This window comes from Zonotrichia leucophrys, chromosome 22, assembly GCF_028769735.1.
Source record: "Zonotrichia leucophrys gambelii isolate GWCS_2022_RI chromosome 22, RI_Zleu_2.0, whole genome shotgun sequence".
Taxonomy (NCBI): Eukaryota; Metazoa; Chordata; class Aves; order Passeriformes; family Passerellidae; genus Zonotrichia; species Zonotrichia leucophrys.
This window is the reverse complement of record NC_088191.1, coordinates 2,536,017-2,559,303: the sequence shown is the minus strand read 5'-3', so window position 1 is coordinate 2,559,303 and position 23,287 is coordinate 2,536,017. Positions and strand designations below refer to the sequence as shown.

At 53.3% G+C, this 23,287-nt stretch overlaps 3 protein-coding genes across 4 annotated transcripts; 1 reads left to right on the top strand and 2 right to left on the bottom strand.

Annotated features, from left to right (window-relative positions):
- Positions 1-6,563: 6,563 nt before the first annotated feature.
- NODAL (nodal growth differentiation factor) lies at positions 6,564-8,854 on the bottom strand. Its single transcript, XM_064731113.1, has 3 exons — positions 8,523-8,854; positions 7,389-8,116; positions 6,564-7,308 (listed from the first exon to the last, which is right to left on the bottom strand). Exons 1-3 carry the CDS (start codon positions 8,812-8,814, stop codon positions 7,156-7,158), a joined length of 1,173 nt encoding a protein of 390 aa, XP_064587183.1. The 5' UTR covers positions 8,815-8,854; the 3' UTR covers positions 6,564-7,155.
- A 692-nt stretch (positions 8,855-9,546) lies between these two features.
- Positions 9,547-17,836, top strand: ASH2L (ASH2 like, histone lysine methyltransferase complex subunit). 2 transcript variants are annotated; one of them, XM_064731098.1, is made up of 17 exons: positions 9,547-9,698; positions 9,896-9,965; positions 10,195-10,340; positions 11,145-11,233; positions 11,525-11,619; positions 11,703-11,798; positions 11,968-12,063; positions 12,187-12,262; positions 12,760-12,777; positions 14,056-14,149; positions 15,139-15,356; positions 15,489-15,656; positions 15,738-15,931; positions 16,257-16,349; positions 16,471-16,569; positions 16,886-16,945; positions 17,309-17,836. In XM_064731098.1, exons 1-17 carry the CDS (start codon positions 9,592-9,594, stop codon positions 17,414-17,416), a joined length of 1,827 nt encoding a protein of 608 aa, XP_064587168.1. In that variant the 5' UTR covers positions 9,547-9,591; the 3' UTR covers positions 17,417-17,836. The 2 variants fall into 2 exon arrangements, with proteins under 2 accessions (XP_064587168.1, XP_064587169.1); XM_064731099.1 differs by lacking the exon at positions 12,760-12,777.
- STAR (steroidogenic acute regulatory protein) lies at positions 17,812-21,885 on the bottom strand. Its single transcript, XM_064731130.1, has 7 exons — positions 21,502-21,885; positions 20,759-20,872; positions 20,410-20,537; positions 20,165-20,323; positions 19,159-19,343; positions 18,876-18,969; positions 17,812-18,772 (listed from the first exon to the last, which is right to left on the bottom strand). The coding sequence occupies exons 1-7, from the start codon at positions 21,563-21,565 to the stop codon at positions 18,665-18,667; spliced, it is 852 nt and encodes a 283-aa protein (XP_064587200.1). The 5' UTR covers positions 21,566-21,885; the 3' UTR covers positions 17,812-18,664.
- Between the last annotated feature and the right edge of the window lie 1,402 nt (positions 21,886-23,287).

The window sequence follows — 23,287 nt, the reverse complement described above, 5'->3', positions numbered from 1 at the left end:
CCCCACTGCAGAGAGGACTGAAATAGTGCTGGGGATTCTCCTGCTGGCCCAGCCAAAATGAGGAATTCCCACTCTGCTGTGGGTTTGTCTGGGTGTCACCTCCCTGAGCCGTGTGTCTGGGCTGTGTCCCTGTGTCACCAGGGCTGTGGGTTTGGGGGGACACATAATTCTGGTGACCCTGGGATACCCCCAAGGTGCCATCCCAAACTGAGGGCTGCATGTCCAGGCAGGTTTGGGGTCCCCCAAGAGGCACATCCAGGCAGGTTTAGGATTTCCTCAGGTGCTGAGGGCTGCACATTCAGGCAGGTTTGGGATCCCCGAGGTGCCATCCTAAGCTTTTGGGATCCCCCAAGCTGCACATCCAGACAATTTTGGGATCTCTGATGTGCCATCCCAACCTGCACATCCAGGCACTTTTAGGATCCCTCAAGGTTCCATCCCAAGCTGCATATCCAGGCAGTTCTGGGATCCCCCAATTTGCACATCCAGACAATTTTGGGATCCCCTGAGGTACCATCCCAAGCTGCACATCCAGGCAGGTTTGGGATCCCCCAACCTGCACATCCAGGCAGGTTTGGGGTCCCCCAAGCTGCACATCCAGGCACTTTTAGGATCTTCTTAGGTGCCATCCTAAGCTGCATGTTCAGGCACTTTTGGGATCCCTTAAGGTGCCACCTCAAGCTGCACATCCAGGCAGTTTTGGGATCTCTGATGTGCCATCCCAACCTGCATATCCAGGTAATTTTGGGATCTCCCAAGAGGCACATCCAGGCACTTTTGGGATCCCTCAAGGTGCCACCTCAAGCTGCACATCCAGGCACTTTTAGGATCTTCTTTGGTGCCATCCTAAGCTGCACATCCAGACAGGTTTGGGATCTCTGATGTGCCATCCCAACCTGCATATCCAGGCAGTTTTGAGATCCCCCAAGCTTCATATCCAAGCAGTTTTGGGATCCCCCAAGCTTCATATCCAGGCAGTTTTGGGATCCCCCAACCTGCATATCCAGGCAGGTTTAGGATCCCCCAAGATGAGGGCTGCACATTCAGGCAGTTTTAGCATCTCCCAAGCTGCACATCCAGGTAGTTTTGGGATCCCCCAAGCTGCACATCCAGACAGATTTGGGATCCCCTGAGGTGTCATCCCAGGCTGCACATCCAGGCACTTTTGGGATCTCCCAAGGTGCCATCCCAGGCTGCACATCCAGGCAGTTTTAGGATCTCTGATGTGCCTTCCCAACCTGCATATCCAGGCACTTTTGGGATCCCCCAAACTGCACATTCAGGTAGTTTTGGGATCCCCCAAGCTGCACATTCAGGCAGTTTTGGGATCCCCCAAGATGCCACCCCTGCACATCCAGGCATTTTGAGCAGAAAGGAGCTGATTTCAGCCTCGGCCAGCCATGGCTGTTGGAGTTGGCCTTTGGTGCTGGTACAGAAGTGGCTGCCTGTTTTTTGGGGGTGTCAGGTATTGCAGGTTAAGCCCTTAAATGCCATTCCTGCCACCTGCAGGAGAGGTAACACGTGCTGGAGGTGTTAATGCTTTGTCTGTGTCCCGGCAGCAGCTTTGGCAGCTTTGCATCGGTATCTGCAGCTTATGCAGATGTGGGAGCATCAAAGCACCAGGTGCCTGTGCCAGAGGGAAGGAGGAAACCCTGAGAAACACCTGGCCAGGTGTCAGCGGGGTCCTGCTGGGTGCTGGGTGCAGGCCCTGGGGCCATGGGTGCATCGGGGCCTTGTGGGGGCACACAGAGCCTGACCAAAACCCCAGTGTGATGAGGTGTTGTTACCACAAAATGATAAGAAGAGATGTTACATGCTTCATATTTATTCATGTTTTTTCATATTTATTCAAGCATAGAATTGTAGAGTATGGCAACCAAAAATTACTCAAATCACATGATAATAAGAGATATTAAATAGAGATATTCAATGCTTCATATTTATTCATATTTATTCAAGCATGGAAGTGTACAGTATGGCAACCAAAAATTACTCAAATAAATATATGTCATGTCCCTCAGAGACAATTTTTTTTGTTAGAAGTTGTCCCAATTGCAACACTTTCCCTTATTTCTAGTTTTTGGGATTTTTTTTAATTAAATCTTGGCTTACTCATCAATTCAGTTCCACTCTGCACAGGGCACATCTGCTCTGCTGCAATTTGTCCCAAGCCCATCCCTTAAACTTTTCCACCCGTGGTGTGGGACCAAGTGGTGTCAGCATCCCATTGCTCTGGTCCTTCACTCCCTCCCTTCCCCCTGACACCCCCAGCTGCTGCATCCTTCAGCCACACGATTTTGGGAACATCTCCCTCATGCTTTCACCTTTAGAGCCCTTCCAGGAGCAGCTTGTGAGATGCAAAGCTGTGTTTCGTGTCAGGTACAAACAGGCGACGTGTGTAGTTGTGATTGCGAAATGTGTGGACACCCACAATGGGAGAGCTGTGAATTCTAATAATAACTGAGGAAAATAAAGCATGGAAAAAGGCCTTTGAACCTATCTGTTGTTTGCAATTAACCCTGATTGATTTAGGAGCATTGGAATTAAGGTGTTAAAGATGTTGCTTTTTGCTTGCATTTAATCCATAAAAAGCTCTGCAATAATAACCTTTTGAAGTAAAATTTTAGAATATTACTTGTATCCTTGAAACTGTAGCTTTGGAATATATATAAAGGAAATATGCTTAACTCACGCCTTATTGAAGCAGAGAAAAACAGCTTGAGAAAGGAAGATGAACATCCCCTCAAGGATTTATGGCTTTGACCAAAGGGCAGCTGGACATCACAGTTATGAGATTTAGAGTCTCTGCAATTAAAAGGTGGACACACATCTGGGGAGCTGGACCCCACCAGATGATATTCATCTTTCTTCTTTCGGAAACTGGACCGTCACCATCTGGGGATACTCCTTTGAGATACATCCTGAGAAATTAAAATCACAATAGTGTATAGAATTGTGATGTAATAATTTGGAATAAAAATTGCTGATGAGTAAAAGATTGGAAATAGAAACTGCTGAAAAAACTGATGAGTACTCCTATAAATACCTGTAACCATCAATTATCGGCGTGAAGTTGGAGGAAAAACTTCCCCCACTGTACCCAGCGCTGTATTGCTCATACTTTACCATATTAAATAATAAATTGATTGCTGCTTGAATATTGGCCTAGTCAAGCTTCTTATTCATAACAAGCTCAGCATCCCAGGGCACATCCCTGCTCCCCCAGGCTCTGTTCCTCACCCCACACTTGCTCTCCCAGGCCCAGGAGCTGCTTTTGGCACGGGCTGAGCCCCGTTGAGCACAGTGGGAGGGATGGAGGCAGCCGTGGGTGGCTGAGGCACAGCTGGGATGCTCCAGGGAGGTCCAGGCACAAGTTGGCTTTGTCCTTGCATTTCCCATCCCAGCCCCTTTTTGTCTCAGCCCGGTGTCCCTGTGTCCTGTGTCCCTCAAACGCCACCTGCCTGGCCCAGCTTTAAAGCACCATTTGTACAAATACCACCCTGGCTCTGTTTGTTCTCACTCTTTCCTTTTTATGTGTCCTAAGTCATCTCAGCCCTTCCCAGAGCACAAACCTGCCAGTTCCTGAAATCTCAAATCTCAATAATTCATAACATTATTGTTATGAATAAGAAGCTTGACTAGGCCAATATTCAAGCAACAATCAATTTATTATTTAATATGGTTTAAAGTATGAGCAATACAGCGCTGGGTACAGTGGGGAAGTTTCCCCTCCAACTGCACACCGATAATTGAGGGTTACAGGTATTTATAGGGGTAATCATCAGTTTTTTCAGCAGTTTCTATTTCCAATTTTTTTACTCATCAGCAATTTTTATTCCAAATTATTACATCATGATTCTATACACTATTGTGATCTTAGTTTCTCAGGATGTATCTCAAAAGGAGGATCCCACATGGTGGTGGTCCAGTTTCCCTTTGGTCAAAGCCATAAACCCTTGAGGTGATGTTCATCTTCCTTTCTCAAGCTGTTTTTCTTTGCTTCAATAAGGCGTGAGATAAGCATATTTCCTTTATATATATTCCAAAGCTATAGTTTCAAGGATACAAGTAATATTCTAAAATTATACTTCAAAAGGTTATTATTGCAGAACTCTTTATGGATTAAATGCAGGCAAAAAGCAACATCTTTAACACTTTAATTCCAATGCTCCTAGGGTTAATTTGCAAACAAAAGATAGGTTCAAAGGGCTTTTTCCATGCTTTATTTTCCTCAGTTATTATTAGAATTCACAGCTCTCCCATTGTCGGTGTCCACACATTTCGCATTCACAACTACACACATCACCTGTTTGTACCTGACACGGAACACAACTTTGTATTTCACAGACAGATAAAGGTGTCATCACTGAAATTCCATGTCTTGGTCCTGACTGAAAGGCCAGGCAGACAATTGGAGCATTTTTCCCTCGATGTCCCCTGGCAGGGATGATAATCACAAGGTGCCTGTGCCCATCGCATTCCCTCCTCCTGCTGCATTACATTTTACCTTCAATTCGAAAATATAATTGGAGTTTCCTGGGCAGGACTGGGGCTGTGTCCCCATTTATTGTCCTCGTGTCCGCTCTCCTGAGCCCCCCAGCCGATGTAGATTGGGGCAGAGCAGGGCCAGAGCTCTCCCTGCTCAGATCAGATCCCCCCTCCCATCTTTAGGCAGATCCTCGCCTAAACCCGACTTTATTGTCATTGCCCCGCACTTTGATGTTTTCCTTACAGCCCTGGAATCCCGGCCTTTATTTTTCCACCCAAGGGAACGGCTGCTGCCTCCCCCTTGGCCCGGCACAACTTTTTGAACCCTCTGCTGGATTCCAGGCAGGCGTGATGGAGGGGCAGAGATGGCAGAGATACAGAACCCGATGGAAGGGCAGAGATTGCAGAGATACAGAACCTGACAGGGCAGGGGTCCCGGGGGGCGTTGAGGGAATAAATCCTGCTTTGGAACCCTCTGTGAGCAGCAAAACCGCGCAGAAAAAAAAGGCAAAACACTTTAATTTTGCATCCCCCAGGTTGTGCTTTGCCTCCTGCCGGGGGTCAGCCCCGCGCCCCCGGCCCACCCTTTGACAGCTCCTGCAAATGACCCTCTAATGACGGGCTGGTGGCGGTGTGAAAGCTCTCGGAATATGGAAGCGGCCCCGGGGAGGGCTCGCTGAGCTGGGGGAGCTGCAGACACGCTTTGTTTATCCGCCGCCCGGGATGTGGATTGGGGATAATCAGCCCGGGCTGGGATGTGGAATGGGGGCTGGTGTCCCAGGAGGGGCGGGCTGGGGATGGCCCAGGGCCAGCAGGGCCACCAGGGCCACCAGGGCCAGCAGGGCCACCAGGGACACCAGGGACACCAGGGCCACCAGGGCTTGGGGTCCCGCCTGTCCCCTCTGCTGCTCGGGGGTCCCCAGGCGTGAGTCGTGTCCCTGTCCAGCTGTGAGCTCTTAGGGGTCTCGGGGCTGCCAAACCCGGCCAAACCCGGATTGATCAATTCGGCCAAACCCGGACTGATTCCCCCTCCCTGGGGCTGCCAAACCCGGACTGATCAATTTGGCCAAACATGGACTGATCCCCCCTCCCGGGGCTGCCAAACCTGGCCAAACCCAGACTGATCAATTCGGCCAAACCTGGACTGATCAGTTTGGCCAAACCCGGACTGATCAATTCGGCCAAACCCGGACTGATCCCCTCTTCCCGGGGCTGCCAAACCCGGCCAAACCCGGACTGATCCGTTCAGCCAAACCCAGACTGATCAATTCAGCCAAACCCAGGCTGATCCTTGCTGTCTGGGCTGCCAACCTAGCAAACGACTAATTCCCCCTCCCCGGGTGCCAAACCCATGGCCAAACTGCGATCATTTGCCAAATCCAGACTTTGATCCCCTCCCAGGGCTGCCAAACCTGGCCAAACCAGGGCTGATCCTCTCCTCCCCGGGGCTGCCAAACCCAAACTGATCCATCTGCAACCTGACGTCCCTCCTCCGGGGCTGCCAAACCCGCCAAACCTGGATGATCAATGGCCACCTGGATGTCCTCCTCCCCTGGGCTGCCAAACCTGGCCAAACCTGCACGGATCCCCCCTCCCTGGGACTGCCGTGCAGGAGGACACGCTCACCCCAGGGCTCTCGGGACCCCAACATCGCCCCCAGCCCCATCATCATCCCCAGGACCCCTCTGGATGGTGCCTGCACCACAAAGCTCAGAATTCCCTGTTCCTACAGGGCACGGCCCTTCCCTTATCTCCGAGGGGTAAATAAAGGAGGAAAATCCCTTCAGCCTCCCCTTCCACCCTGCAGGTGCCTCCTTGAGCAACCCAGGGTGGGAACAGCTTCGTGCTTATCTCAGGTGAGATTTGGAGCTTTGCAGCATCTCTTGAACCCCTCACTATGATGGTTCCAGAGCTCACCTGCTCTCAGAGCAGGGAGGAGCTGTGGGTGTAAAAGATGGGACACAGAGAAGGGGACACTCACACCCTGGCATGCCATCAACAGCAAAAACCAGCAGAACCCAATGGGCATTTTTAATAGATATAATTTATTGATGAATTGTACAGCTGTGGCCTTTTCACTACCAGCCCTTCCAATGAGGGGGAAAAGGCTCGAGCAGAGCTGTGTTTATTTGTTTGTAACATCTGCCCAGCTGGATCTGCCAGCTGGGGCTCTGGACGTTGGCAAATGCATTCACTTGTCTGAGTTGTCATAGAAATGTGAGTTTTAATAGAAATATAATAAAATTATTGGAAGAAATGCTTAAACCCCAGGGGAAATTGAACACCCCGGTGGTGTGTACACTCAGCATGGCCAGACCCTGGAGCTGCAGGCTCCTGAGAACCTCTGGCTCCTGGTGATTCCCATGGCTGGGAAAAGCAGCATTGCCTGAGCCGTGCCATGGCAGGGAGCCGTGCCCAGCCCTGCCTCTGTCCCACACAGGGCACCCTCCAGCCCCTTGGCAAACACTGGGTGCAGCCTCAGGGAGGTGCCTGGTGGCCTTTCCATGTAGAGCCTGGATCCAGCCAGGCACTGTGGGCTTGCAGAACTGCCGGGCACCTTCTCCTCCCCAGCTCCTGTGCCAGCTTCAGGGTCACCCTGCTGCTCCGTGCAGTGCTCCTGGGTCCTTGGGGCACCTCTGTGCCCCTTCCTGGTGGGCACGGGGTGCCTCAGTTGCAGCCACACTCCTCGACGATCATGTCCTCGTGGTGGCGGACCACGACCTCGCCCCTCTCGTAGTAGAGCATGGAGAGGGGGCTCATCTTCACCGGGGAGCAGGCGGGGCACGGCACCAGGTTGGGCTTGTAGAGCTGCAGCAGACTCTGTGGGAGACACGGGAAGGGCAGAATTACCCCCTGATGGGGTGTGGGGGTGAGGGGATGAGAGGACAGCACCCTCTTACCTGGATATAGGCGTGGTTGGTGGGTTTGAATGTCTCATCCACGGGCGAGGGGCACAGCCCCTCGCAGCGATAGGCGTTGTACTTCTTGGGGTACACGATCCAGCTGCCCCAGCCCGTCTGCTCGAAATCCACCATCATGTCCACCCTGCGGCACAGCGGCCGGCCCTGCTGCCGGCTCTGCTCCCGCGGGGCGCTGCCTTTGATGCGCTGTCTGTCCGTCCTGGTCCTGCGCTGCCGCCGCGCCCCCGCGCCCCTCCAGCCGCTCTCCCGCATGATGTACTTGGATGTCTCGGCCGTCCTGATGAGGCTGTGCTCGCCTGGAGACTTGTCCTTGGAGAAGACGAGCAGCAGCACGCTGTCTGCCACATCCCCGGTGTCTCCCGGTGCGGCGGGAGCGGCGGAACCGTTCATCTCCCACCGGCTCTGCTGCCCGGCGGGCACGGCTTGGTGCAGCCAGCTCCGCAGCAGGTTGGTGACCTCAAAGACTTTCCAGGAGGCCTGGCTGGCAGAGGGGGTGCCAACCACGGTGCCCAGGAAGAGCTGGTGGGGGCAAGCCCCGTCCGGGCGGCACCGGCGGCGCTGGCTGTGGTAGATGTCCAGGGAGGCGTTGTGGGTGCGGGAGAGGCCGGACAGACGGACACGGAGCTGGGCCAGACTGACCTCCTGGCTGCTGGACAGCGAGGACATGTCGAAGGAGAGCGACCAGCGGGAGCCGTTGTGCAGGGAGCCTGAAAGGCAAGGGAACGGTGAGGGGAGAGGTGCCAGAGCTGGGGGGGACGGGGACCAGCCCCGCTGTGAGAGGCTGAGGGTGGGGAGAAAGCAGCTGGATCCACCTGAGAGGCACCAGAGCCTCGGGCAGGGCTGGGATGCACGGGACAGTGGGAGCCGGGGACAGGGATGCGCGGGGACAGCGCTGGTCCCGGGACAGAGACAGTGGCAATCCCGGGAAGAGGGACGGTGCTGATCCCAGGGACAGGGTCTGATCCCGGGGACAGGGTCACCCGGGAACGGTGCTGGTCCAGGGAACAGTGCGGGTCCCGGGACAAGGATGCTCAGGGATGGTGCCGGTCCCAGAACAGTGATGCTCAGGGTCGGTGCCCGTCCCAGGACAGGGATGCCCGCGGCCCCACTCACCGTGCGGGGAGAGGCTGAGAGCGGCGGCGGCGGCGGCGCGGAGCGGGGCGGGAGGGGCGCGGAGCAGCTGCAGCATCAGCGGGGGACAGCGCGGCGGGGCACGGGCCGGGGCCGGGGTCGGTGCCCAGGTGAGTGCCCGGGGGGAAGCTCCGGTGGGTGCCCAGGTGAGCGGTGCCCCGGGGGACGCTCCGCTCGGTGCCCAGGTGAGTGCCCGGCTGGAAGCGCTGCCCAGGCGGAGCAGGGCGAAGGCGCAGAGCGCCAGCGCGGGCACGGAGCGGAGCGGGACCCGCATGTCTGCCCGGGCCACCCGCAGCCGCCCTATTTGTACAGCGGCCCCGAGCGCCGCCCCAGCACCCCCCTCCCCACAGCCCCCTCCCCTCTTCTCCCCGTCCCTCTTCCCATCCCTCCGTCCCTATCTCTGTGCTCCCTCCCCTCCGCCCCCATCTACCTCCCGGCCATCCCTCCCCGTTCCCTTGCCCTCGTCCCCCGCCCTGCTCTTTCTCCGTCTGTCCTTCTCTCCATCCTTCCCCCGCTGCCTCCAGCCTTATCCATCCATCCATCCATCCATCCATCCATCATCCCTGCATTCGTCCAGTTCTCTTTCTCCCCGTCCGTCTGTCCCTCCATCCCTCCTGGACTCGTCCCCACCACCCCTCTCTGTCCCTCTGTCCCTGTGGCCGGGGTTTGGGGGCGGCCACCCCCGTTCTGTGCGATGTCACCGCTGTCCCCAGAGCCCGGGGACGAGTGGCCGGGGCACATCCAAGCCCGGTCAGTTCTTGGCGAGCGGAGCAGCACCGGGGGCACCCCTGGCCCCCAGTCTCCGTGGCGGGACACCCAGAGAGGCCACACTCTTCCATCCCGGAGGGAAATGCGCTCATTCCTCCCGCGGGCACCGGGAACCGCTCCCGGTTCAGCCCCCGCTGTCAGCCCCGCTCCGGTGACGTCACGGCCGCTCGGAGTGACGTCACACCTCTCCGCGGCGCGCTCCCGGCGGCCGCCAGCAGGGGGCGCGCTCCCGGCGCCCCAAATCTCGCGAGATCCCCGCGCTTCTCGCGGCAGCGGCGCGAACATGGCGGCGGCAGCGGCGGCTGAGGGAGCCGAGCCCCCTCCGGAGCCTCCCCCGGCCCCGGAGCCCCCGGCGCCGCCAGAGCCGCCCGCCACCGACGCCGAGACCGGGTATGTCCCTCCCTGGCTGTCCCGTGGGAGCCCCGCGCTGCCCGGGCTCGGCGGGACCTGGCCCCGTTACCATGGGAACGCGGATGGGGGGCTCGGTACTCCGGGGCTCCCTCAGCCCCAGTCCCGCCATGCCCCGGGTCCCGGCCGTGCCCCCGAGCGCCGGTGCGGGCTCCGCTCTGATCTCTGTGCCCTGGCAGGGGGGACGCCGCCATGGTCGATGCCAGCGCGGCCCTGGAGACCGAGTCGGCCAACGGGAAGGAGCCGCTGGTAGGTGCCGGTGCCGTGGGCACGGAGGGGTTGGTACAGCCAGGGGTGGAGCATCCCTTAGCGCCAGCTTTGCTTCCTTAAAGGATTATTTTGGAAGTTAAATCTCCAGAGTGGAGTGTACAAAACAGCTCCAGGCTGCAAGACCGTGGGTTAGGGGAAAGGATTTATTCCCTCTCAGATTCCTGCCTGCCCCGGGCACTGTTGGATTCCTGGCTCTGTCCGCTTGCAGGACGCTGCCGGGGATGGCGCTGAAGCCATGGATGCCCAGGGCGGCTCCGGGGACGAGGAGAACGCGCGGCAGCTGGGCGAGATCGAGCTGCAGTGTGGCATCTGCACCAAGTGGTTCACGGCTGACACCTTCGGCATCGACACCACGTAGGTGATGGCTGGCAGGGTCAGCACGGGGCTTTAAAATGGAGTGTTTGGAGTCTGAGCTCCCAAGGACCTGCCGGTGTCCTTGAGCACTTGGGAACTGCTGTGTTGTGTAAATAAAGCTTTGTCCATGATAAAGGCACCCCCATGAAATACCACTGAGCCTGGTTGCTGTCTGTGCTTTTAGGGAGGGAAGGAATACTTGGAATAATTAATTTCTTAACCCAGTGTAGTAAAGAATAATTAATTTCTTTCGCTCCAAGAAGAGCATTGAGGGGCTGGAGTGTGTTCAGGGAAGGGAACGAAGCTGGGAAGGGGCTCAGTTTGGAGAAGAGGAGGCTCGGGGGGGCCTGTGGCTTGGCTTTTAACCTGGAATAATTACTTTCTTAACCCAGTGTAGTAAAGTATAATTAATTTTCTTTCACTCCAAGAAGAGCATTGAGGGGCTGGAGTGTGTTCAGGGAAGGGAATGGAGCTGGGAAGGAGCTGGAGCACCAGGAGGGGCTGAGGGAGCTGGGAAAGGGGCTCAGCCTGGAGAAAAGGAGGCTCAGGGGAGACCTTGTGGCTCTGCACAGCTCCTGCCAGGAGGGGACAGCCAGGGGGAGTCCCAGGGAACAGGGACAGGAGCAGAGGAGGTGTCCAAGGAAGGGCTGGAGGTGGCACTGAGTGCTCTGGGCTGGGGACAAGGTGAGGATCAGGCACAGACTGGACTCAGAGGGCCTTTCCAGCCTCACAGATTGTGGGATTCTTGAACCTGATGCAATAATTGCACTGTACCCAGCCCTAACAAAGCTGATTTTCCCCCAGGTCGTGTCTGCCCTTCATGACCAACTACAGCTTCCACTGCAACGTGTGCCACCACAGTGGGAACACCTATTTCCTGAGGAAACAAGCCAGTGAGTTTGGGAACAGCTCCTTGGCAGATGTTTTGTGCAGGATCATCCTGGAGGCTTGGTTTTGTCTGAAATCAGTGGGTGGGCTCTGCTGAGACTTGTGGAAAATGACCCAAAATCTCATATTTACAACCACGTGTGGCTTCTTCTAAAAATGATTTGCTAGTTATTTATGAAGGTGTATAACTGGTTCAGGACAGAATTTGGGAGGTTTTGCAGTTGTCTCAGGGTGATCACTGTGTCTGGGTGTCTGATTTTCCCTCCCCAAGTGTAATTGGGGTGTTTTGTTTTTAGATCTGAAGGAAATGTGCCTTAGTGCCCTGGCCAACCTGACGTGGCAGTCAAGGACCCAGGATGAGCACCCCAAAACAATGTTCTCCAAGGATAAGGTCAGGTTCTTTGGAACCTCACAGCACTGGTGGTGTCAGCCAGCAAGAGGAGGAGCTCCCACAAATGTTTTCTGTTCCTACAGGACATTATCCCCTTTATTGATAAATACTGGGAGTGTATGACAACACGACAGAGGCCTGGCAAAATGACGTGGCCCAATAATATTGTCAAAACCATGGTAAGGATTGAGGGGAAATCTGTGGGTTTGGGTTTCTGACATCTGGGCTTGGAGCTGCTGATGCTTCTTAGGCAGCTGATGTATCATTAATAGGAACTATTGGGATTTAAAAATTGTTAATGAATTTGTTGTGATCTTACCCTGTGTAACTAAAACTCCTCTGTTTTAGTGTAAAGAAAGAGATGTGTTCCTGGTGAAAGAGCATCCAGACCCAGGCAGCAAAGACCCAGAGGAAGATTATCCCAAATTTGGGCTTCTGGATCAGGTATGGGATGGGAGGCAGGAGGAAGGTGGGGTCCCACTGATTCCTTTCTGCCCAGTCAAGGGGCAGATCCTGGGTGGGTGGGAGCCCCAGCAGGCTCAGAGTGTTCCCTTTCATCTCCTGCAGGATCTTGCCAATATTGGTCCAGCCTATGACAACCAGAAACAGAACAATGCTGTGTCCACGAGTGGAAGCTTAAATGGCAAGTTCTTTACTTGGGGGGGTTTGGGTATTTGGGACTAAGCTGCATTTCCCAGTGCAGTGAAACTGTCCTGTGAACTGAGCTTGTGCTCAGAACTGTCTCACTGTGCCTTTTTATAGAAAGATTAACTGTGTGTCTTGGGAAGGTTCAGCCCTTTCTGTGCTGTCACCAGATAAATCAAGGTGCTCGCTGAAGGCTGAGCTTGTCACTTTGCTGCTAGAATGGTTTTAAATTTCCTCCTTGACTTATTCAGATTTCCTGTTTCCCATCTTGCTGAGGGTACTCAGGGCAGCCTTGCTGCAGTAAATGAACCTTTAATGACTTTATGTATTAATAATCTTTATTAAACACATCCCAGTAGTGCAGAGAGGAATTTGGGTCTTTCTAAAGCAGGTTAGAGATATCTCGGGTGTGTTGTTTCCATGTCATGCACTGGTTGTTTTTTGTTCCATTTCTGGGAGACTGACAAACATGTGGTGCCACTTCTGTTCTTGCAGGTGGAGCCTCTCTGGGAGGTAAATATTTACCTTTCAGCTTCTAAAACTTAAGTATTGCTGTTTGCAAAGCTTTTCTTGCTCGATTCTCTTAGAAGCCAAAGTCAATCAAAAATGAAAGCGTGCCCTGATGTGATTGCAGTTGGACTTCAATACAAACCAGCAATTCCAGTCTTTAATCTCAGTAGTTAGAAGCTTTTATTTGCCATATTCTGCCCTACTTGACTGATTTAAAGATTTTGTTTATTTATTTTACACTTATGTTTATTTTTTCTGTATCAATTGACCTGATGTTGTACTTTTATGCTTAAACAATTGGTCTGAAATTTACAGTGCAATGGTTTGTTGGGCAATAATTGGTTTTTTTGGGCAAGGCTGACAAACTGGAGAGCCTGAATGTTTGTCTGCACTGAAATCAGGGAGTGCAGCTGGATCAGGTCATGTTTGTGCAGAATATGGCATTCCCTGGATGGTTTGGATCCCTTACACTGTAAGGGAGTGCTGGTAATGGAAGAGCTGACTGGATTTTTAGTTAGCACACAAATGTGGTTTGTGAAGGTGTTTATCTACAGTACATGAAATTTCCATAGTTTTCCTTATAAATCAGCAGTGATATCTTTGGAAATAGCAGGATGACAAAAAGCATGTATGATTTAATTTATTAAAACATGCTAATATTAGTTTTATTGAGTTTGACATGTAGCTTTTCCCACACTCAGTTTTATTACTGAGTGCTGAGTTCAAACTAATTTGCTGCTCAATCACAGAACTGATTTCAGTAGTACTGAAGAGAAACACCTCTTGCTTTTCATTTTCCTCAACTCAGGTGTATTTTATTTTATAGATGGAAATTGAACACTGCGTGCTTTTTGTTGGTTGATGTCAGTGTTCCTCCAGCACAGGGTCACTGGGTTGGTGGCTGTGATTTGGGCTGTGACTAGAATCTCCAATAATAAGAATAATTATATTAAAGCCCCTGTAGTGGATCCCAGTGCTGCTGCAGAAAAAGATTCTTAATTCTCACCTGAAAAGCTCAGATTGAGCTTGTTTTGCTGCTCAGTCTCCTTTAGCTCCCGCTCCAAATTCAGACCCTTCAAAAGCTGAGCAGAAGCCACGTGAAAGTTGTGGGCTTTGCTGTGCTCGTTGGCAGTGAAGTTTGGTTCACAGCACCTGTGGCCAAAGGCACCTGAGCCCAGGAGCTGCTTTGGTGTGGCTGCTGTGCCCCTCTGTCCCCGGGGGTGCCGTGGGGTTGGCATTGGGCAGCAGCAGCTGCTGAGCAGGGCTGGTTTGTGTGTGCAGGGGGAATGGCTGCAGGGGGCAGCGGCAAGGGCAGAGGGGCCAAGCGCAAACAGCAGGACGGGGGCACCACGGGCACGGCCAAGAAAACACGGAGGTGAGAGCTGGGGAGCCATGGAGGGGCAGGGATGGGCACAGGGGTGGCACAGAGATGGGCATGGGGATGGGTATCACTGCCTGGGGGCTGTGTTCAAATCAAAAACAGGACAGGACTGCTGGGAACGTGCCTTGAGCTGTTTGATTTTCCAGCATCAGCCTCATTCCATGGTTATGACAATGGGAAGGTGCCACCAGCTCACATCCCAGGCAGCAGACCAAGAACTTAATATTACAACTCACTTTATAAGTTTTTTGACCAATCACACAAAGCAAAAGCACAGTAGTTCTGTGCTTTTGACAGTCAGAACTACTGACAAAAATTGACAGTAGTTCTGTTCAACCACTATAAGCTCAGGCACCTTTGGTTAAACAATGCTTGCTTATTTCAAATACAATACCTGCTTGTGAGCCTTCAAACACAATGCACAGAGCTCCATTATTAAGCTTCAAACTTCCTAATATCTCACTAGATAAACTTTTCTGCAGCTTAGAGAGTTGTTCTAGACAAGCATTAATACACAGCCCATTGTTCTATTTGTCCTTACTTTTTTACTTTTTACATAATTTTTCTGCTGATTTATTTTATGGCTGCTGCTTAGCTCCAATCACACTTCTGCTGTCTCTGAGGCCTTGTGTAGCTTTCCCAAAACCCTCTGATTTTATGGATTCCCCCAGGGACAGTGGCACTTGTGATGCCCTGAGCTGCTACCCAGCTGTCTGTGCCGTTGTTGGGTGTCTGGGGGTCACTCCTATGATGTCACTGGTGACATCAATCATAGAACTGATTTCAGTAGTACTGAAGAGAAACACTTCTTGCACTGATGACATCATGGGTGACTGATGGGTCACAGGCTATCAATGACTTGCAGTACATGACTGTGCTCGGAGTGTGCAGCCCCTGAGCACGGTGACAGCTCTGCAAAGGATGTCCTGGGGGGGACAAGTGCCAGCCCCTGGGGATGCCATTGTGGTGTTTGTGTGTTGCAGTGACCCGCTGTTCGCAGCCCAGCGCCTGCCCCCCCACGGGTACCCTCTGGAGCACCCCTTCAACAAGGACGGCTATCGCTACATCCTGGCCGAGCCTGACCCCCACGCCCCCGACCCTGAGAAGCTGGAGCTGGACTGTTGGGCAGGAAAACCAATTCCTGGGGACCTGTACAGAGCCTGCCTGTATGAGAGAGTCCTCCTGGCACTGCATGACCGAGGTACAGAGCTCCTTAGGGTGTGCATTTGTGTTTCCTTCCAGAGGCATCTCAGTCAGAGCTTAAACCCACCTCTGTGTTCACTTGCCTTTTGACATCACCACGTTAAAAATGACAAGTGTGTGCTCCCTGCAGCTCCCCAGCTGAAGATCTCTGATGACAGGCTGACTGTGGTTGGGGAGAAGGGCTATTCCATGGTGAGGGCCTCGCACGGCGTGCGGAAAGGAGCCTGGTACTTCGAGATCTCCATGGATGAGATGCCTCCAGACACAGCTGCCAGATTAGGCTGGTCACAGCCCTTGGGTAAATAATCTTACAAAACATTTCTCAGCAGGTGCTGCTGCTGCACTCCCTGTGTTCACCATGAAGGGTTTGTTTCTGCAGGGAACCTCCAGGCCCCTCTGGGATACGACAAGTTCAGCTACTCCTGGCGCAGCAAAAAGGGAACCAAGTTTCACCAGTCCATAGGGAAACATTATTCCTCTGGCTACGGACAGGGAGATGTCCTGGGGTTTTATATCAACCTTCCAGAGGATACTGAGACAGCCAAATCCCTGCCTGACACCTACAAAGACAAGGTGAGGTGCAAGTTCACTGTTGGATTAAGCATTGGCAGGTGGAAAACTGGAAAATGAGTTGCTGTGGCCCTTTCTGTGCCCATCCTGCCTCTTGATACCTCTGTGGTTCCTGGGGGAGAGGCCCAAAGTGTTGATCTCAAGAAAGCAAAGCACTCCAGGATGGGATTGCCCACACCTCCTTTCACCTTCCCCTCCTGGCTCTGAAATCTCTGAGCTGTGGGAGTCACTCCTCACAGGTACTCTGACACCAGGCACGCCTGGCCCTGAGCAGGTGGCAGATAACAGATTTTGGGCTTGTCCCTGACCTTGCTTGCTGCTTTTTCAGGCTTTGATCAAGTTCAAAAGCTACTTGTACTTTGAAGAGAAGGATTTTGTGGACAAAGCAGAGAAGAGCCTAAAGCAAGCCCCTGGAAGCCAGGTGAGTTTTTGCTGTCACTTCATCTCGTGCCTGGCCTGGGTGAAAGGGAGCAGGCATTAATCTGGTCAGGGTTGCTGTGTCCTGACAGCCACCATCAGTGGGAAAACCTTTCATTTTTCAGATCATATTCTTCAAGAATGGTGTCAACCAAGGAGTTGCCTTCAAGGACATCTTTGAGGGGGTTTATTTTCCTGCTATCTCTCTGTACAAAGGCTGCACGGTAAGTGAGGGGTCTTTGATAGGGAATCCCTAAATCCATCAGTTTCACACACAAAGTGTGTTCATGCACAAAGTGTGGGCACTCCAGGAGTGTGCCAAGTGAAAAGGAAAGATGGGAATCATTTTAGTGACTCTGGAACAATCTTGCTGTTCCCATGTGTAACAAGATTATCAAATTGCTGAAGTAACATCAGCAATGTTTGTTCCTGTGGGCTTGTACAGGGTGTGGGGAGGCTCAGGAGTAGGAAGGGATGAAGATGGAGAACTGAAGAGATTTTCCTGGATTTTTAGATTTAATGAAAATCTGTTTTCCACAGGTTTCCATAAACTTTGGGCCATATTTCAAGTATCCACCAAGAGACATCACTTACCATCCTGTAAGTAAAACTGAACTTCTCACCCCATTTGAAAACCTCATTATTTAAATCAAAGATGTTTTGGTGTGATTCATAGCACACCTGTACCTGCCCTTCAGTCTCAATACCTGGACTAAAGGAGCCAAAAAGATTGTGGCCAAAAGGATTGTGTTAAAAAGGATAGATATCCAAATGAATCATTACATTTTAATGAAATAATAGGTGCTGTTATCTGGTCTCAGTTGTCAGTAAGGGGCTGAATTGTTGTTCAAGGAAACACTTGGAATTTCCCCCCTGCCAGAACTGGTTTGAGGAGGGAAACAGCCCTGGGCTGTGTGGTCCCTCCTTGTCCAGGAGTGCAGCTCACTCTGCTTCCCCCTGCAGATGAGTGACATGGGCTGGGGGGCCGTGGTGGAGCACACGCTGGCAGATGTCCTGTACCACGTGGAGACAGAGGTGGATGGCAGGAGGAGCCCTCCCTGGGAGCCCTAAACCCCAGCACTGTGGCTTTGCTGCAGAGGAAGCTCCATCTGTGTCTCAGAGATCAGCCAAGGGGCCAACAGGCCGAGGGGGATGCAGCCCTGGCTGGCAGGTGTGTGTGTGGGTGTGTGTGTGTGTGTGGGTGTGTGTGTGTGTTCACAGCTCCCCACTGCCCCAGGAGGGTGTTTGTGCTGCTGGGGGTGTTGAAGAACCCTCTCCCAGGCTGTGACAGCTCAGGCCCTGCCAGCTGTGGCTGCAGTGACCCCTGGGCTCAGGTGTGTTTGGCTGATGGTGGCCAACAGCTCCCAGCCAGGATGGCTCTGTTGGAACAACATGGCTGCATGCAAGACTGAAATTTGGGCTTCTGTCCAAACTGTATTTTTTTTTCCCCACAGACTGGAAACCAGTTTAAAAATAAAGGCTTTAACTCTTCTTTTTATTCTTGTTTTTGTCTTGTAAATTGTTACAAATGACATTGAAACTCAAAGTAGCTACACTTGGAGATCTTTTGAGCTGAAGATCTCCTGTGCACAGGAGTTACATGGGGCCTAATGATCGTCATTGCAGAGCTTTGGGTGAATAAATAATTTGACATTTCTTATGTGTTGGTACAGAAAAAAATAAATTAGAGCTTAACAAAATTGTGAAGTAAGTGCTGTGTTTAAGCTTTGGGAGAGTAAAAGTTGAGGTTCAGTCAGGCTTGTGTTTGCCTCACTGAGGATGTACCTTCCCAGTCAGCTATTAGCCCAGACCTTTAATTGTAGACAGCACTAATTAAAGCTTTATTTATTCATTGAAAGTAATTAGGGAGGGTGGAGTTGGCTGACTGGGCCAGCACATGCTCAGTTAAGCAACTGCAGGAATTAAATTTTTAGTCCTGCACTTACACAATGAGCTTCAATAAATAAACCATTCTATTTATTGAGTGTAAGTATGTATTCATTAGTGGAGTCTGCTATTAAAGGCCTTGGCTAATTGAAGTGACAACGATTCCATACTTGGTTCCTGAAGGAAGCCCTGCACAGGGTGGTCAGCAGGTCATGGTCAGTAGGAGGTGGTCAGTGGCTCATGGTGGTCAGTAGGCTGTGGTCAGGTTGTGGTGGTCAGCAGGTCATGGTCAGCACGGACATGGTCAGCAGGCTGTGGTGGTCAGCCAGGACATGGTCAGCAGGTTGTGGTGGTCAGCAGGCCGTGGTCAGTGGCTCATGGTGGTCAGTGGCTCATGGTGGTCAGCAGGCCGTGGTCAGTGGCTCATGGTGGTCAGCAGGCCACAGGCACCGGCCGGGCCAGGCGCTGCCGCAGGTGTTTGGCGAAGTCCACCTGTGTCTGGGACAGGACCTGGTTGATGATGCTCTTGGGCAGCCACCCCTGGGGAGAGCAGACACAGCCTGTGAGCAGAACCAGCCTCCCCCAGAGCCCCTGGCTCCCCCAAAACCCCTGGCTCCCCCAGGCTCCCCCCAACCCCAGGTACCTTGAGGTCAATGCTGAGCAGCCAGGTGAGCCTGGTCTGGGAGGGGCTGCCTGGCAGCGGGCGCAGGACCATGCAGGTGGGACCATTCTCAGCCCTGGTGGGGAGAGAGGCTCAGGTCAGACCCCAACTTGGACTTTTCAGCCTTACAAATGCACTTAGGGCTTTCTGCAGCAGCTCCTGCTGCCCGTAGAAACCCGGCAACACTGAGCCTGCAGTAAAACCCTTGTGCCCTGTGGGAATCTCCTCCTGCTCACACATAACAAGGCTGAGCAGGTGTGGGTACCTTATGAAGCCCTCCTGCTCGGGCATGGCCCCGTAGGTGGTGGACATCCCTGCCAGCACACAGGTGGAGCCGCGTCTCCGGGAGCAGCGCACGCTCACAAAGTCCCGCGGCCCCACGATGTTCCCGGGGGTCGCGGCCGCCTTCTCGTGGGTGATCACCGTGTCCTTGCCAATCTTCTCCAGGATCTGCAGTTCAGAATTACAGCTTTCATTTACTGCAAGCACAGCTGAAAGCTGCCTTTGGTCACCAGGTGTTCAGATACAGAGTCTGACAAATACTTGACAATGACAATAATTCCAAATATTTGCTTGTCGCAGACAACTTTTATGAAAAATCCTTTCCTTAAGATTTTTCCTCCTGAGAAGCTGAGAAGCCTCAGGAACAAAATGTAAACATTGATTATCTGTTGCTGTAGAATGCAACACATAGACCTTTGATTGGCCCATGTTAGAAGTTTGTAATTAATGGCTAATCACAGCCAAGCTGGCTCAGAGAGAGAGAGCCCAGCCACAAACCTTTGTTATCATTCTTTGCTATTCTATTCTTAGCTAGCCTTCTGATTAAACCTTTTCTTTTATTCTTTTAGTATAGTTTTAGTGTAATATATATCATAAAATAATAACTCAAGCCGTCTGAAACATGGAGTCAGATCCTCATCTCTTCCCTCATCCAAGAACCCCTGTGAACACCGTCACACTTGCTTGCCCCAGGTGAGAGGTGTTTTCAATTCCTGAGTGAAAAGCTCTTCCCTTACTGCCTCTCTGATTCTTTGTGCCTATTTCTTCCCCAATCAGCCCCAACTTCCAGCAGAACTGGCAGCTCCTTGCAGGAAAATGCAAGCTGTTTCCTTGCATTAATTTCCTGCAGAATTAATCACACAGAAACTGTTCCAGACTCGCCTCAACACAGATGCTGCAAAACCTCCTCTGCAAAACCTCCTCTGCATCTACAGCAGGAAATGCACAGAACACAGGCTGGCAGTGACAGGTGTGACACATTCTCCTACCCTGACTTCTTTGACGTTGGGGTTCCAGTCTCCCATCTGCTCCATGTTGTCCACCAGCTCTCCGTACACCGTGTCCAGGGGCTGGTCCACCACCACCTCCAGCCGGAACACCTTCCCCACGTCTGGCAGCACCTTGCTCAGCACTTTGTCCCCGTTTCCCTGGGAGGGGAGGGCTGAGTTAGCACCAGAGCTGCTCTCAGGGGGAGGGAGGGCTGCAAGGCAGCACCACGGGGCACAGCACCCACCGCCACCGTCTCTGTCTTCCAGTCATCCTGGTCCTCCAGGATTCTGAGGGATTTCTGCAGGGCCTCCTCTCCTTGCTTGATGTAAGACATTTCCATCTCACTGAAGGGTTTCTCCTCCAGCCTTGAACCTGCAGACAGAGGCAGGGCTGAGCAAGAGCAGTGTAATGTGCCAGATGAGTTTTATCTACACCAAATACCCTTCTCCATGCCCAGGGGATGGGGATTACACCCAGTTCTCACTCTGCCTTTGGCTCAGCAGAAGCACAGCCCACCCTCAGGCAGTTTTCCCCCAGCCTGTGAGGGTCTCCCCCCAGCAGGAAGGAACAGACCCCTCAGGTGTGTCACTTACTGAGCAAGGAGCTTCTCCTGCGCACCTGGTGGATCCAGGTGCTGGGTCCTGGGCTGTGGCTGGCCAGCCTGCTCAGCTCCTGGCTGATGGCCACGGCAGCTTGTCTCCTCAGACCTGGGGAGAGAGCGTTGTCACCCACCTGGCCCTTACCATGGGCTTTTCCCCCATTTAAACACTCAACATGGAAAAGTCCCTGCTTGTCACCATCTTGGTGTCCCTACAGGCACAGGGAGCAGCTGGCTGCCATCACACTGCCCTGGGGTAGGTTCTCCTAAGCAATCCTGAGCTTGGCTCCAGCTCCCTGCAGCAGTAAAAACACCGAGGTGCATTGTGCAGGTGCCCAGGAAAGAACAGGGAAATGGAGCACAGAGGTACCAAACCCTCAAAGCCAGGGGCGTGTGACCCAGAGCTGGTCACAGGGACATGAGCCAGCCCCTCAGTGACAGGGCTCAGGGTTTCAGGGACAGTTAACCCAACACGCTGCAGAGTGGGGAGAACATTGTCAAGGCCCCAGCCACCACTTGGAGGAGTTCAGGAAGAAAGAGAGCCCTTTGTGGAGCCTGTGACCCAACAGGAGCTTCTCTAATAAACTTTTGTCAGAAAATCTGACTCTGCCTGTGACAGTGGGGAGAGAATCCCCGAGCCCCAGGCAGCCGGACGGGAGCAGCCTCAGTCCCATCCTGCCGTGGGCAGCCAGACAGGGACTGTCCTGGTTTTGTCCTGTCCCGAACAGCCGGACTCACCAGTCATGTTGCGCAGGTGGCGGTAGGAGATGGCGGCGCAGAGCTTGGACGTGGCTGGCAGCATCTCCTGAGGGGTTGGAGCGTCGGCTGGGCAGTGGAGGTGACTGTGGCAGTGGCCGGGCAGTGGCTGTGGCTGGGTGGTGGTTGTGTAGTGGCGGTGCCCTCAGGGATGTCCGCGCTGTCCCGGTGTCCGTCCGTCCGCACCGATCGCTGCTCTGGCCCGGCCCCGCCGTGCCCGGCCTTAAGTACGCGGTGCTGAAGGATTCTGCCCCGTCAGGCGGGAGATAAGCGCCGTCACTGCGGGCCCTCACGGCGGGCCGGGGCCCCGGGCCAAGGCCGGGCCCGCTCCCCGCGCACAGCACACGGGGCCGGGAGCGTGAGGGCCCCGCGGAGCTGCCCCGGCCCCGGGCACGGCTGAGCCCCCTTGAACAGCCCCGGGCCACGGCAGGCAGAGACCCCCTGAGCAGCTCCGTGATATTTTCTGGAAAATCCTTTCCTTAGGATTTTTCCTCCTGAGAAGCTAAAAGGCCTCAGGAACAAATGTAAACAATGGTTATCTGCTGCTGTGGAATGCAACAGGTGCATCTGTGATTGGTCTCATGTGGTTGTTTCTAATTAATGGCCAATCACAGCCCCAACCCTAACCAGACTGTCTCAGTCAGTCACAGGCCTGTGTTATTGTTTTTCTATTCTTAGGATTTCATCTGGAGGCTAGCTTTCTTCTATTCTTTTAGTATAGTTTTAATATAATAATATATCACAAAATAATAAATCAAGCCTTCTGAAACATGGAGTCACATCCTTGTCTCTTCCCTCATCCTAAGACCCCTGTGAACACCACCACAAATATTCCACAAATTGTGGAATAATGAGCCAGGCTGAGTCTCTGTGCACAGGAACCCACAGAAAGCTGAATATTAAACCCATTGAGCTGCTGAGCCTGGGGCTGAAGTGAGGAGCAGCCCCCCTACTCCCCAGGCCCCGTTATCTGCCCCAGCACGGCAGAGCAGCGATAATGCTCAAGGCTGAGATGACATTTCTGGGATGAATTACGGCCTGGAGAGCAGCACTTGCAGGAACCTGTGAATTACAGCTGCTTCCTTTGACGTCAGCCCCTGCACCCTCTGCAGGGAGCCTGACCTTGCTCCCCCATTTCAACAGCGTGGCCCAGGGGGAGGTCACCCCCTCACTGCGCCAGCAGCCTGGCCACGGGGAGCTTTGTGTCCCCCCCTGCCTGTCCCCAGCTTTCCCGAGGGGATTTGAGTCCCACCTGCCTTCCAGAACACTCCTGCTGCTCCCCAGGGCTGCCATTCTCCACACGGGCCAGGAAACACCTCAGGCTCAGGTCAGCAGTGTGGGGTTACAGGGAGGTGCTGCAGGGAGCAGGAGGAAGGCAGCAGCTGCACCATCCCTGTCTAAAACCTCTGCTGGGAGCTCCTCTTCTGTGCTATCCCTGTCCAAAACCTTTGCTGGGAGCTCCTCTTTGCAGCCAGGCTCCCACAGGTGTGATTCTCGGGTCATGGCACAGCTCTCCCCAGCTCTGGGCTTCAACCACCTGCTCCCACCTTCCTGCACACCTGGGGAGACCCAGGAGGGTTTGGAAGCCCTGGGAGTGCCCAGCCCAGAGCTCTGGCCAAGAACAGGCAGAACACAGAGGTCTGGATACTCAGGAACACCAGAGACACCCCAGTATTGTGCTTGCAGTCCCCCTGCCCTGGGAAGTGAGGGCACACAGCCCTGGAGCTGTGAGTGATCCAGGGCTGTTATCCCAGATCCAGGGAGCCCC

Coding starts and splice junctions, on each gene's coding strand:
- NODAL (XM_064731113.1), bottom strand. CDS start 8,814: ATGCGGGTCCCGCTCCGCTCCGTGCCCGCGCTGGCGCTCTGCGCCTTC. Junction 8,117..8,522: donor TCTCAGCCTCTCCCCGCACG/GTGAGTGGGGCC, acceptor CTTGCCTTTCAG/GCTCCCTGCACAACGGCTCC. Junction 7,309..7,388: donor CCAACCACGCCTATATCCAG/GTAAGAGGGTGC, acceptor TGTCTCCCACAG/AGTCTGCTGCAGCTCTACAA.
- ASH2L (XM_064731098.1), top strand. CDS start 9,592: ATGGCGGCGGCAGCGGCGGCTGAGGGAGCCGAGCCCCCTCCGGAGCCT. Junction 11,620..11,702: donor CAATGTTCTCCAAGGATAAG/GTCAGGTTCTTT, acceptor CTGTTCCTACAG/GACATTATCCCCTTTATTGA. Junction 16,350..16,470: donor AGCAAGCCCCTGGAAGCCAG/GTGAGTTTTTGC, acceptor TTCATTTTTCAG/ATCATATTCTTCAAGAATGG.
- STAR (XM_064731130.1), bottom strand. CDS start 21,565: ATGCTGCCAGCCACGTCCAAGCTCTGCGCCGCCATCTCCTACCGCCAC. Junction 20,538..20,758: donor CAGGAGAAGCTCCTTGCTCA/GTAAGTGACACA, acceptor CTCTGTCTGCAG/GTTCAAGGCTGGAGGAGAAA. Junction 18,773..18,875: donor TGCTCAGCATTGACCTCAAG/GTACCTGGGGTT, acceptor TGCTCTCCCCAG/GGGTGGCTGCCCAAGAGCAT.